This window comes from Sitophilus oryzae, unplaced genomic scaffold (genome assembly GCF_002938485.1).
Source record: "Sitophilus oryzae breed Bouriz unplaced genomic scaffold, Soryzae_2.0 scaffold_1902_pilon_pilon, whole genome shotgun sequence".
NCBI lineage: Eukaryota > Metazoa > Arthropoda > Insecta > Coleoptera > Curculionidae > Sitophilus > Sitophilus oryzae.
In genome coordinates this window covers 525,030-541,983 of record NW_022146616.1, presented here as the reverse complement: position 1 = coordinate 541,983, position 16,954 = coordinate 525,030, and the positions used below count along the sequence as shown (strand labels likewise).

Here is a 16,954-nt window from a genome sequence, read left to right as displayed (position 1 = left end):
TTTTATTTTACGTTGTGAATAAATGTTGGTAGTTATTAAAATTGTTATAAAAATATATAATTCTAATAAAAATAGATAAGTTATAATAAGTATTTATTAACACAAACATCCGATACGCTACTGAAGCAGGTAAGTCAAATTAACGTATCAAAATCTTTGACATCTGATCTTTGACAAGTAGTGAATAAAAGCTAAAATGCAAGAAAATATATAATTTAGTTAATTTAAGTGAATTTCATAAATGATCGGTTTACTACACGTATGCATATTATATAGTCACTTACTAGCGAAAAGTTGTTCCATTATTTCACTCAATTTTTGCCGAGATCTACCGCACGCTACACAACCAACTATTTTAGAGTTTTTTTCGATAAATCGCGATAATGTCACTATTAATTTAAGTTCTGCCACAATTTCCATCTAGATTTACTACCTTTATACAACTATCAGTAGTAGAATAAATAATAAATAACATAAAATAAGCTCCGTAAAGACTGACAAATCCACAAAATTTCAAATCAAATTCAAATGTGTCAAATGAATCGTCAAGCAGAACTGTCAAGGATCCCCACCCTAGAGTGCTTTTATGGTGCTTTTTCCGCCCACCATGCATGATACATGGATAGCATTATGCTCCTTCCTTAGGCTTCTTATTCAAAGATATAAACCCAAAGATATTTAAACTCGGGAGATACAATGATCCATTCATAAAACGCTCTAAAGCTTCATCACACATTGGTTTGCGAAAATCAACGAGTGCAAGAGAGAATGGATAGAGAAGGAAATAGGGGTATCTGCTCGATGGCAACAATGTAGTTGTGTACAAAGATTAGACGTTTGAGGTCAATTTCCAGTGGCGTGCCGATCGACCGACAGTATTTTAAGGAAATTAAAATAATTGTTTAATAAATTAACATAAAATAATAATAAAACTTACATCTTACATATTTGTCGAATTGTAAAAAAAATAAGTTGAGGGAGGATAGCGAAATAAAATAAAAACCGGCATAATTTTTTATTATAAGATGGCTTTTCGCACAAGAATAACGATTAAAAAATTAATAAGCGTTTTTTACTTTATTTTATTAAATAAAATATCAAATTTTAGGTGTATTAGTAAATGCAGTTTCAATATCTTGTTCCAAACCTTGTTCGTCTCCGGCGAATGAGATTCCCTCTATTAGGAACAACAAAATAAAATAGTTATTTTAACCTAGTAACACAATATTTTACCAAAAACCAATATTTGTAGAGTTCACATATTTTTGATAAAAACTTTATTATTATATATATATATGAATTTTACAACTACAATAAAAAACAGTGAATAAAATTTAAAATGTGCCTTATAATTTTTATTAGTTCACAATTGTTCAATAATAAGGGAATAAGAAGTAAGAAAATTCAACATTTATTTACCTTAACTTTCATTTTAGGGATGTTTCAAACACAGTAAATCAGAACTGAAAATACAAGATGTATATTATACCGTATGATCGAATAAAAACGGCGTCAGCGATGGCTATGAAATGAAGATCGCTGTCATTTTATATGTAAATTTATATAGGAAATGCCATCGATCGTCATTTCCAAGCCAACTGAACGCCGTTTTTATTCGATCATACGGTATGTGTATATCTAAACAAAATTATTTGATATTATAATACACAGTCATCAGAAAAGTCTAGCGATAATTTTACAAAATCATAAATAAAATAAAATGGTGATTGTTTAGTAAATGGTTCTTAGTTTTAAAAAATATTTAGTTTTTTTTCTCTGGCTTGCAAAGGAAAATTCATATTTATTCAGTTATTCAGTTTATAAATAATAAAAAGTGCATGTGCAAAGAATTTCAATACAATAAAATGTAAGAAAGTCATAAAATTCATGTAATAAGAACATTAATTATATGTATGTCAAAAGATGCCCATTTGCATTATAGCAACCAAAATTTAAAACAAAAGCCGTATAAAATTGTAACGGCAACAAAAAAAGTAAGGCCGCAAAATTCCATCTTTGGTACACCCCAATAAAATTTTCACAAAAGGTAGTTCATGGTTTGTCAAACCCAAGTAGATACCTAGATTAGATCTATTCTTATAAGAAAGTACGGTTTTTCGAAAATAGATGTTGTTTATAAATTACAGGCGGTTTATAGAACTTAAATTTAATTTTTAACATTCAATACCCTTTCTTAAAAGGAAAACAGAAATTGTTATTAACTTATTGGTAATTAGTATGTACCATATACCTTTTTCCTACAAATAATTTAATTAATAAATATATAATTTAAAAAACATAATAAATATATGATTTAAAAAATAAACCTAAAAATATAATTTAGAGATCTGCTATTTTTTATGTCTATGTACGCATCTGATCTACAGAGAATAGGATATAGTCTTTGAATAAGGATATAGTAATATACCTAACCCTATTTATTTGTATTTACCGGTGAAAAGTTAAATTTGGATTTAAATGATACACTCTCTTGTACACAATACATGAATGTACCATATTTTCAAATTAATGTCCACAGAAGTCCACAAAATAACGCAAAAATACTATAATACTGCAAATAAAGAATATGGAGCTTGATCGGCGGCATAGCAATATCGCAACGTAAAAGGAGAATCTAGGATTTTCCATTCGTCCTCGAAATACGTTGTACATGCGTTGTACTACGCCGGCATATTTCTAAAACTGACGTTGCCAAACTGCTATTTATTATTAAAAGAAACACGACCATGATATTTTTATTCCATTATAAAATTTAAAATAGTAAAGCAGTTAAGCATTAAATGAAAAAATTGACGTTAGCAAATTAATGTAGTTGATATATTACAAAAATATAACGAAATTATTTAATACTTAATAATTGGTTGTGGTATTTAATCGAATACTAATACCAATATACAGGTAAATCTGGCAAATGTTTTCGGTGTAAGAGAGATGGGAAAATAAGGATAGAATAATGGCTGATGAAGGAGAAAGGTAAACAATTGTATCTCTTGAGTTTAAATATCTTTGTATAAACATATCATATCACATCCATAGTGAACTTAAAAAATATTAGAATTTTTTTTTAGTGAAATAAATAGATTGATATGGACGTGAACTGCTTTTTTCTGTCATCGTCTGTCGAAATCTTACCTGAGAAAAAAAACAGAGTATATTAGGCTCAGGCTTTCTCTATTGGTACAACTGACTACCGCAAGCTGCTGCTAAGATATCGTATTAATTTTAATTGTTCTTTTTTTTGGACATTGAGTGAATGATCTTAAATTAAGTATAAATGAAACCACTAATTTCTGAATGAAGCTTTCATTAAAATATGTATATATTTGATACCAATTAAACTTTTAGTTACGTAATAGAGGGCGCGATGTAATTAATAACTGTTTATCCATACTAATATATAAAATCTTTAAGTGACTCACTGATTAATCACGATCCTGCTCAAACCACTCAACGCAAGAAGCTCAATTTTGGCATACAGGTTGATTCTAGGGTGCAGAGGTTCGATAAGAAGGAATTTTTTGAAATTCCAGTTCCAAGGGGGAACTTCCAGTTCCAATCCAACTGCCAACACAGGAAGTTAAATACCTGGGAATAACCCTGGACAGTAAACTCCTGTGGAACAGGCATATTAAGAACACTACCAGCAAAGCCATAAAGGCTCTCATGATATGCAGAAGACTGGGCGGAAATAGATGGGGCTGCTCCCCTAACATTTTGCGCTGAATGTATACCATGATAGTAAGACCCATGATTACTTATGGAGCAGTTGCCTGGTACACAAAACTAGAGCAACGGACGGCAAGGCTAAACCTATGCAAAGTCCAGAGACTAGCATGTGTTTGCATCACAGGAGCCATGAGAACCTGTCCAACAGCAGCAATGGAGGTCATTCTAGATCTAACACCACTGCACATTGTCATTGGTAGATATGCCAATGCGACAATGATTAGAATGGTCACTAACGGAATTAGTACTGGGAGAATTGTCAGATCAGGGGCTTGGAACACCCTCAAAAAGGAAGTACCACTCCTGCAACTCCCAGTGGACGATATGCCAAGAACGTACAACTTTGACAAACATGTCAATGTAGTATTGAGCAATAAGAAGGATTGGAAGAGCGAAACGCTTGCCCATCAGTTAAAAGACCATACCATAACTTGGTATACTGATGCTTCCAAATCCAATACGGGAACAGGGATCGGAGTGTTTGGGCCGAGAGCTAATTACTCCGAACCAATGGGCCCTAGTATCCTACAGGCAGAAATCTACGCTATCGAGAGATGCGTACAACTTATCTTAGATAGGAACTATCGGACACAAGAAATAGCCATCTTATCTGATAGTCAAGCAGCGTTAAAGGCGATCAACTCAGTATCAATCGATTCGAAATTGGTCAAAGAATGCTTAGAGAAGCTGAATAAATTAGGCAAAGAAAACAAAGTCCTCCTACACTGGGTGCCTGCTCACCAAGGGATAGAAGGCAATGAAAGCAAATAATCTAGCTAGGAAAGGAGCGAACACTCCACTAACTGGACCAGAACCGTTCTGCTTTCCAAGTGGTAACCAACTCAAGGCGGAACTCAAGAACTTGGAAGATTCCATCCGCAACCTGGAATGGAAATCTTGCAATGGTCTAAGACACTCGAAGAAGTTTCTGAGGGCTTATGATCAAGAAAAATCACAGATCTTCCTGGGTCTGAGTAAGAACAATCTTCGGATTGTCACGGGGTTTTTAACAGGACACTGTCTCCCCAATGAACACCTCAGTAGATTGAAACTAAGAAGAAACGGCGAATGCAGATTCTGTGGGGAAGATGGGGAAACACCAGTAAACCTCATCACTGAGTGCGCCGAGACGACAACCATTCGTGCCATGAATTTTGGTACGACTGATAATGGAGATGGAGAACTACCCTCTATAAAACCGTCCCAGATACTGGATTTTGTCAAAGCCCTGGGACTGTATGATGAGTTATGATTCAAGAAAGGGGGACACAATGGATCTGTAAGGTCGAAGTGATTAACCCCCCTCCCACTCATTCTAAATTCTAAAAAAAAAATTTCTAGGGTGCAGAGGTTCGATAAGAAAGAATTTTTTGAAATTCCAGTTCCAAGGGGGTGAAACCACCCCTCAAATATTACATAATTTTTATTTTAAAAACGGTCAAGTTTCCGAAAAAAAAAACGCTTAAACACGTATATTTTATTTTGTTTTTTTACATATTTTAAGATTTTTTAAAAATGTATACAGGGTGTTTCAAAAAATCTGGTCATTAATTACGATCCTGCTTAAAGCGCTTGACGTAAAAAGCTGATTTTTGGAAAACGGATTGATTTTAGGGTTTAGAGGTTCGATAAGAAGGGGTGTTTCGAAAATCGAATTCTAAGGGGGTGAAACCTCCCCTCAAAATATTAGAATATTTTTTATTTAAAACCCGGTGAGTTTTTCGGAAAAACTCTTAAACACGTATATTTTATGTTGTTGTTTTACATATTTTAAGATTTTTTAAAAATTTATACAGGGTGTTTCATAAAATATGACCATTGAGTAATGACGATTCTGCTTAAATTGATTGGCGTTTAAAGCTGATTTTTGGTAAACGGATTGACTGTGGGGTGTAGAGGTTCGACAAGGAGGGGCTTCTCGAATCTCAAATTCCAAGAGGGTGAAAATGCCCCTCAAATATTACAATATTTGTTATCTAAAAAACGATTAGACTTTCGGGAAAACGCTTGGACATGCATAATTTATTTTGTTTTTTACATATTTTGAAATTTTTTAAAAAATCATACAGGGTGTTCCAAAAAGTTGGGTAATTGATTAACCACGATTCTGCTTAAACTGCTTGACGTAAAAAGCTTATTTTTGGCAAACGGATTTTTCGAAAGTCAAATTCCAACGAGATGAAACTACCCCTCAAATATTAATAAGTTATATAATAATATCGCCATATTGTTTTTTCTCATGCTGACATAAATGTGAGAAAATTTTATCCAGTTTGTATGTAAATGGAAATTCGTGCTTTGATGTATCATCACCATTACAAATAGTTAATTCGACGCGAATGAAGTCGCGGGTACACGCTAGTATATTTATAATTAATTTATTTTTGTTTCCTAAAATACTTTGATTAAGAGAAAATATGTAAAAGTGGGCAACGCTGTGCCGGTCAAGCTTAATCACGTGACTAAAAGTTTATTTGATACGAACTATATGATCTAGGGTTACAACTTACCCTTCTGAGAACAAGACTTCGTCCAATCCAACTCTAGAGATAACTTCGTCATTACACTTGTACCAATGATCCTTTAGTTGTCTGACGTAAGCAATATAATGACCAGCATACGAAGTTTCACCTGCAATATAAACAATTTGACAAGTTGATAATACAGTGTAAAAGTAAAAGTGTTTTGGTGTATTGTGGTGATTTAGTGTTTTTATTTTGCTGTGTAACACCAAAGGTTCCAACCCTCAACTGTAAGTTGATAAATCTAATCAATTTAAAAGAAAAACATTTTTGACAGGTACCTGTATAATATACTAATACCACAGCTTAAGTAAAAAACAGCTCGGACAGTGTAGCGTGCCGCTTTGATCTTTTTACGCTCGGATTTGCGATTCGAAAGAGGGAGAACACTAGAGCGGCGAGCTCTCTCGCCAAAACCAATAGCCGCGTAAGCGCCAGTCAGCCCAGAGATGTATTCAAAAAAATTTTACACGTGACGTAAAAAATTATTCGACTGGTGCTAGAACATAATTTAGATACACGTTTTTTAAATTGTTACTTTAAATAAATATGCATTCTCAAAGAAAAACATTTAAAAAACAAATCAATTAATTTATTTCTAGAAATAACAGCAGAATGAAATAGGTACATTGATTACTTATAGTTATTTACGAATGTTTCCAAATTAGGAGCTTTCGGTTTTTGTTTGCTACATTTAAGTTCTTATTAATATTCTTTAAGGTATTAATAAATTAACTTTTGCGTATAATTTTAACAAAAAATACATTATAGGAAAATTTTGACAAAGATGGTTGAATTTAATTGTCTGAAATAATTTAACGAATTTACATAAAATATTTTCATTTAAGGAAAGTTCTTCAAAATTGTTCTGATACATTTTATAAAAAATCTTTTTTAAAAACAAGTTTTTATTTAAATACACTAAAAGAATAAAATAAACTTTTTCTTTAAAACTTTTATTATGAACTTATAACGTCATTACACAATTTTAATATTAATATATAAAAGCTTGCCGCGAGATTTGAGTGTACAGTTGCACCCATAAAAAGCTGGTACGTAAACTTTATCTTGTAATTCCTGGTCTAGTGGTCTATCATAACACAAACTTTGAAAATGAGACAGGGTAGACACAGATTTTAGTTAATTTACTTGTTTATCGATGTAGAGAAATCTCGCGACAAGCTTTTATATAATATTAAAATTGTGTAATGGCGTTATAAGTTCATAATAAAATTTTTAAAGAAAAAGTATATTTTAAACTCTTTTTTTTTAACTCTACTTTAGGGATTATCAGTGAGACGTATCCTATTCGGACAACGGGTAGACGTCGGGCTAGTTCAAGTATATGTACGTCGTGCAAGCCAACGTGGGAACGACATTGGGAAATTAATAAAAATGGTACGTTGTTATTTTGTACGTCGACAGATCGTTGGATTTACCGACTCGGATCCAACGACGTCGCTTTTAATAGGAAAGCGACGTCACAGGTTGTATCACCAGCACCCGACCTAAATTTGCACAAAGTCTGACATCGCTTCAGGTCAGATTTAGTTCGAAGTCAGATAGATGCTACTTGGGTAGTAACATAAGTACATAGTAACATAATATTCACATCTTATTATTTAGACATTATACCTTTTAAATTGTATAATTGCACACACTTATAATCACTTTATAGTTTAAACACCTCTTTTTACAAATTTATAACTTTTTTCACCCTTCTATTATCGATTATAATTACCACATCCGCACACCTACCGATAAATCGATGACTGTCAACTTGTATGTGATTTGTGCTGTCAACTCCGCTACGCGCTACGACAGCCCCGAAGCAGGGGGCGTGAAATATCGATAAAATACATAATATCGTGGGCGTACAGCGAAAATCCACGCCCACGATATATACTATAAAAAATATCTATTTTTTTATTGTTTTTTTTCTCATATTACACACTATTGTGAACTTAAAATACTCCTTTATTAAATTTGATTGACAAAAAGTGAGAGATAAACATTTATTGACTGGTATGATTTTTTCCGTATTCTATTAAAACTATTTTTATATACTATAATACTTTTAAAAACTCGGAAAAGACATTTTAAAACTTCGAAATATATCTGGTGAGTGAAAAAAGATCCACAATTTCAACTTTTATCGGGTAATTATCAACGCTGCTAAATAGAGTTGGGCCTCCAGTTGGTGACGTCACGAGATTTTTACGTCACAGCTGTCCGGCCTTGTTTAACTAATCAAGGTGATCGAAATCGACCAAATATCAAGATACAACTTTTAATCGGCATTAAACACGATTTTGCCAGCAAGAGAAAAAAGTCAGTGGCGTTCATGTCTCTTTTAGAAAAAGATTCCAGTGATAACACATATGCACGTCCCTGGTGAATTTGCCGGCACTTTTTTAGCGTTAAAATATGTAGCACCTATAGTAACTTTTACCCTCAAAATTTCATTTGATTCAGTAAAAGCACTTGGCAGAAAATTATAATAAATTGAAAAAAAATGAAGGCTTATATGAAAAATAAATCCTATTTTTACGTGAAGAATCTCCCCACGAGAAATGGCACATGTTTTTTTAAACACCTTGTATAATAATCACTCTGTATAGTTTTCTGTCGAGTACCTTGATGATTGATCACGGCAAACAGCGAATACATGTTGTCCGATGGGAAAGGACTATCGGCTTTCTTCGTGCTCATGAAGGGAGTCATGTCCAACATTTCGGTAAATTGTATCTTGGTAGCGACTTTTCCGTGCCCCTGTAACAAATGCAAGTACAGAGTGTGCGAAAAAGTTCGCGAAAAAATGCGATTTTTTTTGAATGTAAATATTAAAGAACATACCGCCAAGGACTGTATATATTCTAAAGGACTGTTCGATCGCGTCAAATCGCCGCTGTCGTAGTGGCCGTGGGTGCTTACGTCACGCAGGGACCAGCGCTACACAGTGCGGCGGATGGTTATTCTAGCGGGACAAAATCTTAAGAGCGATGTTTGGGACTTAAAATCTAAGAACGTAGCAAATGGTCTAATAAATAACAACCATATGGTTAAATTTATTTATTTATTAACAACTTAAATTATTAATAAATAAATAAATACAAGATAATAAAACTATGATATTATTCGTACATGACACACAAAAACCGTACTGTAAACTATTGCCAAATACATAAAATTATATCAGGTGAAATACTTTAATAAAAAATTCTTTAGCAGTTGTTTTTTAATTACTTTGTAATCTTGTGACACCCTGTATATTTTATTTTAAAAAATTCTATTTTGTTTTGAAAATAATAAATAAGATAGATATTTTAATTTTAACACTCGGTAATTGTAAATTCATATATAGTAAGCTTTGAATAAGAAGACTAAGGAAGGAGCATATCAAAAATCTTAGGTACACCGCGATGGGCCTCAAATATGGCCGACTTAAATTCCGGTTTATCAGTGTCGTTCTAATTTTATTTAAAAAATGTAAAACTATGATGTAGGGTAGACGTGGGGTAGACTCAATAATTTGTTGTTTTATTTTACGTTGTGAATAAATGTTGGTAGTTATTAAAATTGTTATAAAAATATATAATTCTAATAAAAATAGATAAGTTATAATAAGTATTTATTAACACAAACATCCGATACGCTACTGAAGCAGGTAAGTCAAATTAACGTATCTAAATTCTTTGACATCTAATCTTTGACAAGTAATAAATAAAAGCTAAAATGCAAGAAAAATATATAATTTAGTTAATTTAAGTGAATTTCATAAATGATCGGTTTACTACACGTATGTATATTATATAGTCACTTACTAGCGAAAAGTTGTTCCATTATTTCACTCAATTTTTGCCGAGATCTACCGCACGCTACACAACCAACTATTTTAGAGACTTTTTCGATAAATCGCGATAGTGTCACTGTTAATTTAAGTTCTGCCACAATTTCCATCTAGATTTACTACCTTTATACAACTATCAGTAGTAGAATAAATAATAAATAACATAAAATAAGCTCCGTAAAGACTGACAAATCCACAAAATTTCAAATCAAATTCAAATATTGTCAAATGAATCGTCAAACAGAACTGTCAAGGATCCCCACTCTAGAGAGCTTTTATTGTGGCTTTTCCGCCCACCATGCATGAATACATGGATAGCATTATGCTCCTTCCTTAGTCTTCTTATTCAAAGATAGTAAGTATCTAAGACAATTTTTTAAACTCAGTGCCTTTTGATGGAGTTGTTTTGTTTTTATAGGTACTATTCGATTGAAATGAAACTTTTTGAACATTCACCTGTTAAGCTTGAACTCCCTGTGACTGTAACTACCTGTGTTGGTAACTGTTGGTAACTCAAAAAATCTGCATCATTCAATATATCGATATTTAAAAAAAGGTGAAAGTTTGATATCTGCAGAACAAAGGCACAAAGGATTTTAACAAATAATATACGTACAGTAGAAAAGTACATACCTTTGGCAATCTTCAACATAATTCGACTTTGGAATAAAATGTATAAGCACAAAATATTTTGTTTTCGTATGATCTCTGCCTTCCTGAGCAGAAAACGACCAAATTTGGTTGATAAAAATGTATCGAAATACAAAGAATATTCATGCATTTTTATATCAATTGGAATGTCTACTATTTATTCTTATCAGTACACATTTTTTGGCTTATTTCTAACCAAACGCTTATGTCCCGCTAAATTTATCTTCCAACGCACTGTGCGCTCGTCCGTCAAATGCAAAAATAACTGTCACTGTCTAAAATCTTTAGCGCCAACTTCAACTCGGTCCCTAGATGACGTAAAAAAACTGACAGTGCAGGAAGATAGGAATCGAACTATCCTTATCTCTATAGTATCCTTGATATACCGCATGATACCGCGTCCAGTTGGCTTGAAAATGACGATCGATGACATTTCCCATATAACTTTATAGCCATCGCTAACGCCGTTTTTATTCGATCATGTCTTTGAATAAAAAGATTAAAAGGAAGGAGTCTAATTCTATCCATGTATTCATACAAAGTAGACGGACAAAGGGCTCTAGGATGGGGATCACACAAGGTACATACAACCCTAAATTTTCACCCTTCTACCATCAACCCCTATTTATTTATAGATTTAAAAAAAAATTGTTACCGTACTCCTCCGAAACGGCTTAACCGATTTTGATAAAATTTTATATGTATATTCAGTAGGTCCGAGATAGGTTATCTATATTTATACCCCTAAGTGATAAGGGTGATCCACCCCCAGATAGTTCGATTCCTATCTTCCTGCACTGTCAGTTTTTTTACGTCATCTGGGGACCGAGTTGAAGTTGACAGTTATTTTTGCATTTGACGGACGAGCGCACAGTGCGTTGGAGGATAAATTGAGCGGGACAAAAGCGTTTGGTTAGAAATAAGCCAAAAAATGTGTACTGTAAGAATAAATAGTAGACATTCCAATTGATATAAAAATGCATGAATATTCTTTGTATTTCGATACATTTTTATCAACCAAATTTGGTCGTTTTCTGCTCAGGAAGGCAGAGATCATACGAAAACAAAATATTTTGTGCTTATACATTTTATTCCAAAGCCGAATTATGTTGAAGATTGCCAAAGGTATGTACTTTTCTACTGTACGTATATTATTTGTTAAAATCCTTTGTGCCTTTGTTCTGCAGATATCAAACTTTCGCCTTTTTTTAAATATCGATATATTGAATGATGCAGATTTTTTGAGTTACCAACAGTTACCAACACAGGTAGTTACAGTCACAGGGAGTTCAAGCTTAACAGGTGAATGTTCAAAAAGTTTCATTTCAATCGAATAGTACCTATAAAAACAAAACAACTCCATCAAAAGGCACTGAGTTTAAAAAATTGTCTTAGATACTTACTATATATGAATTTACAATTACCGAGTGTTAAAATTAAAATATCTATCTTAATTAATATTTTTAAAATAAAATATAATTTTTTAAAATAAAATATAGAAGTTGTCGCATGATTACAAAGTAATTAAAAAATAACTGCTAAAGGGTTTTTTGTAAGTATTTCACCTGATATCATAATTTTATGTATTTGGCAATAGTTTACAATACGGTTTTTGTGTTGTACGAATAATATCAAAGCTTTATTATCTTGTATTTATTTATTAATAAACTAAGTTGTTAATAAATAAATAAATTTAACCATATAGTTGCTATATATTAGACCATTTGCTACGTTCTTAGATTTTAAGTCCCAAACATTGCTCTTGAGATTTTGTCCCGTTAGAATAACCATCCGCCGCACTGTGGAGCGCTGGTCAGCGCGTGACGTAGCATTCCACGGCGACAACGACAGCGGCGATTTGACGCGATCGAACAGTCCTTTAGAATATATACAATCCTGGATCCACCCCAAATTTTAATTAAAAAGCACTTCTATGACATTTAAATCTTACTAATTTGAAAACACTCTACAGGTGAATTTTACACACCTGACAAAAAATATATTTTGGTTCTTTCGTTGTTTTAAAGGTATAGTCTGTAAAACGAATAACTTTGAATTTGACAGTTCCGCGGGCTTTTCTAGTGTTAGTTTTATTAGGTTAGCAACTTGCGGGCCATGCTGATGCAATGCCGTCTCTAATAGAACAGCCTCGGAGCGAGATTTCTGACGTCACGCTAGTTAGATACTACGGATTAATTATGTTGTAGAATACATGGAAAACATTCCTCGTATATGTAATTTTTTGGATTATATTCGACACATTTACATTCGACATTTTTTTCATATGACACAGCACTGATGAGAGGCTATAAACGTTAGCTATAACGTTTTTAAACAAAAAAAAAATAATGAAAAACCAAATGCAAACTTAATCAGCGTTTTCCCGAACCTAAATCCCAAAAATCGAAAATTTTAGAATAATTTTACATATAAAATGACAGCGATCTTCATTTCATAGCCATCGCTGACGCCTTTTTTTCCTATGATATTGTATTATTTGCAAATATAATTTTTCGCACATTGATGCTTGCAAAATATACATATAAATTTTGTGAATGCAAATAATAATACATCACTATTAGTAGATATTGAATGTTTTTTGTTAAATTAGATCGATTTTCAAACCCCAATATTGTATTTATTAACTGTATATTATGTATAGTTCATGTAAACTATATCATTTTTAAAATACAAACCAAAAATACGAGGAATAATTATGTTTTCCGTGTATTCTACAACAAATGTATTAATCCGTGGTATCTAACTAGCGTGACGTCATAAATCTCGCTCCAAGGCTGTTCTATTAGAGACGGCATTGGTTTGATATTTAGAAATGTCAAAGGCTGATGACATTTTACTTTTGTCAATTATGACATTTCGCGTTGATTTTTGCAAGAAGAGGAAGAACTGTCACTTGTTTTATAATTTTTCTTTTCTATTTCACGAAAGTAAAAAGAGTTACCTATCTGATTCGTTCAGGCACTCATTTTAAAGAATATCAGTAACTTTTTGGACAGAGGGCTTTTATATTTGCCATGTTGGTAAAAAATAACGGTCAAAATTCAAAGTTATTCATTTTATAGACTATATCATTGTATCAAGCGTACAGGATAGCAAGAAGCTTACGATATCAAACGCTCGATATGAAGAGGAGTTCGGCTCAAATTGTTTTGCGATAGCGTACGCTCGTTACGAAAATGCGGCCGGGTCTGCTCTATGCTTATTCTTTCCTTACCTCGTCAGATTTCTTAAATCGTTTCAACTGGAAAGTAACTACTGTGGGCAAAGTCTTAATGCTGAGCTGTTTCGTAACCTGCCGAGGCAGGCCGCAAGATTCGCACATGGAAAAGTTGTCCAAAAGTTCCGCTTTGGTGAAATGCTTCAGACATTCCACTAAAGTTAGTGCCCCGGGCACTAAATCCAAGGCGAAATCCCAGATAGGCTCGATTGTCGTGCTGACGCCTCTAAAAATAATAATAATAATAATAATAAGATGGATGGATTTAGATAAAACGACATATAAAATAATAATAAATAACGCTTTATTGTACAAAAAGCACAAAAAATATGCAAATAATAAAAAATATCATACAATACAAATCATACAATTCAAAAAAATTTACGTCATTAACATTACAAATACAACATACATGGACATTGCAGAACACAAAAAAAAGACATATCAATAAAATTTTAAAATAGGAAATTGTAAATGGATATAATCATTTAAAAGTTATATAAAATACTAAATAAATAAATAAATACCTTTATTGCCCAAAAAATTTTTCAATTTGTAGACAAACGTAAACAAACAAAGTAAAAAAAACCAGGTACACAAACAAACAAACAAAAGATAATACAAAACATTATACAAATAATATTGTCAGTCTTATTGTTTAAAATAAACATTTATAAATGTTTACAATGTCAAAGAACAAAAAAAATAAAAATAATATTCAAAAATATTTAGTTAGTTTATAGTAAAATATCAATGACCTCTAAATAAATTTATTTCGATGTCATTAGTAAATATAGCAATAGCAAACATAAGACCAGTGTTTACAAGATCAAATTCGATTTTCAAAATATAATTCATTTACGGCGTAGAAAGCCTTGTCTAGTAAATAAGAGTTCAATGCTTTGCGAAATGAAAAAAATGATGTTATGGATTTGATTTCAAATGGCAGGTGATTGTGCATTTTTTTCAACTTGTATAATATAGAACTTTTAACTAACTCTGAGCGTGGGGTAGGTAGATAAAGATCTTGCTCCGCGTTCCTGAGTGGATAAGTGTGAGATGGCCTTTCTTGAAAAGCTGATACATGTTTACGCATTAGGCAAACGGATTCAAATATAAATAAGGAAGGAAGAGTCAATATTTTTAATTCTTTAAAAAAGTCCCGGCAATGAGTTCTGCTGTTTAGTCCCAGTGCATATCGAACAGCTCTCTTCTTCAGCTTGAAAATGCGGTCAAATTGAGTCGCACAACACGTACCCCAGAATGGAAGGGCATACCTGAGGTGCGACTCAAAAAGTGTATAATAAACAGTTCTAGCCAGTGACAAGTTAAGCTCCTTAGAAACAGACCTTAATGCAAAACAGGCAGAGCTCAATTTTTTCGACAAAGCTTCGATATGTATGTCCCATTTCAGAGAATTGTCCACAACAAGCCCTAAGAATTTTACAGATTTTGCGACGTCAATGGTGGTGTTGTTAAGTACAAAAGGCTGCAACGAGTTTTTATACGACAAAGCTTTAGTTTTAGAAATGTTGAGACTCAGGAGGTTCGAATCGCATCAAGATTTAATGGTGATTAAGTCATTTGATATAATCCTATGAAGTGCCGTGATGTCCTTGTTGCTCCAAGTGAAGCTAGTGTCGTCCGCAAAAAGACATATTTTGCCACTGATGTTTATGTTAGCAATGTCGTTAATAAAAAGAAGAAACAAAATAGGGCCTAGTACTGAGCCTTGTGGTACTCCACATTCTATTGACTTGCTAGAAGACAACGTGGTATCCACCCTCACAAGTTGACTTCTGTTGCTCAGATACGACTTAAACCATTCGAGAGATGATCCCCTGAACCCATAGTGCTGAAGTTTATTAATTAGGATCTTATGATTTACACAATCGAACGCCTTAGAAAAATCACAGAAAATTGTTGCTGTAGAATGATGGTTGTTTAGGCTGGAGTAAATTTTATTAAGGAGGGAAAACATAGCGTCATTTGTGAACTTGTTGCTTAGAAATCCAAATTGATATTCAGTAAGTATTTTGTACTTAAACAGAAAAGATACCAGCCTTCTTTTAACCAACATTTCTATGATCTTAGATAGCGTTGGAAGGAGTGCAATTGGGCGATAGTTGAGAAGCTTCATCTTTGTCTCCTCCTTTATGCAGAGGAATGATTATTGCCGTCTTAAGACATTTTTGGAAAAATACCATTTTGGAACGAAATGTTTATCAAAGTTGTTAGGTGATTCAGAGTGCTTTCTGGCAGATTGAAAACATTTTTAAAGTTAGCCCGTCGGTCCCAGAAGAGGATTTATTTTTGATGGTATTAATTGTACTGCGAAGCTCTTCTAAAACTAAGGGCGAAAAAAAGAAACTGTGTAAGTTTACATTATCATTAGAGAGATAAGAAAGTGGATCATGAGAAGGACATATGGTATTAGTTAAGTTTTTCGCTACATTTACAAAGTAATCGTTAAGGTTCTCAGGTTTGGTTCGGCTAGATATTGCTAGACGAAGAAGCTTTGTTTCTCAATTCATTCACAACAGACCATGTTTCTTTAGCAACATTACCAGAATTGACTATTCTCCCATTATAATAAAGGTCCTTAGAGGCTCTTATAGTCTTAGCGTGTACCAGCGACTTCGTTCGCGTCGAATTAATCATTTGTAATGGTGATGAAAAAGCAAAGCAAGAATTTCCATTAACATACAAACTGGATAAAATTTTCTCACATTTATGTCAGCATGAGAAAAAAACAATATGGCGATATTATTATATAACGGAAAATAAATTTCTTGCAGTTTTTAGGTATATAATAAAATTATATAAGAGTTTCTTGCCTTGAACTGCTAATATAGAAATTAATTCCACGCTGTGTTCGCCATAATGTGGACCAACCTGCTCTCACTACCGGTTTCGGGGCCCTACCCCATCATCAGGTGAGCTTGG

At 33.0% G+C, this 16,954-nt stretch overlaps 1 protein-coding gene across 1 annotated transcript in view; it reads right to left on the bottom strand.

The window, feature by feature from the left end:
- The window catches only part of LOC115883443 (ubiquitin carboxyl-terminal hydrolase 22), a 48,958-nt gene that overhangs the window by 18,839 nt on the left and 13,165 nt on the right, over positions 1 to 16,954 (bottom strand). The window contains exons 5-7 of the mRNA XM_030901806.1: positions 14,006 to 14,234; positions 8,906 to 9,041; positions 6,258 to 6,378 (exon numbers count right to left, since the gene is read on the bottom strand). Of these exons, the coding sequence (XP_030757666.1) occupies positions 6,258 to 6,378; positions 8,906 to 9,041; positions 14,006 to 14,234 (486 nt within the window). The remainder of the gene's footprint in view (positions 1 to 6,257; positions 6,379 to 8,905; positions 9,042 to 14,005; positions 14,235 to 16,954) is intronic.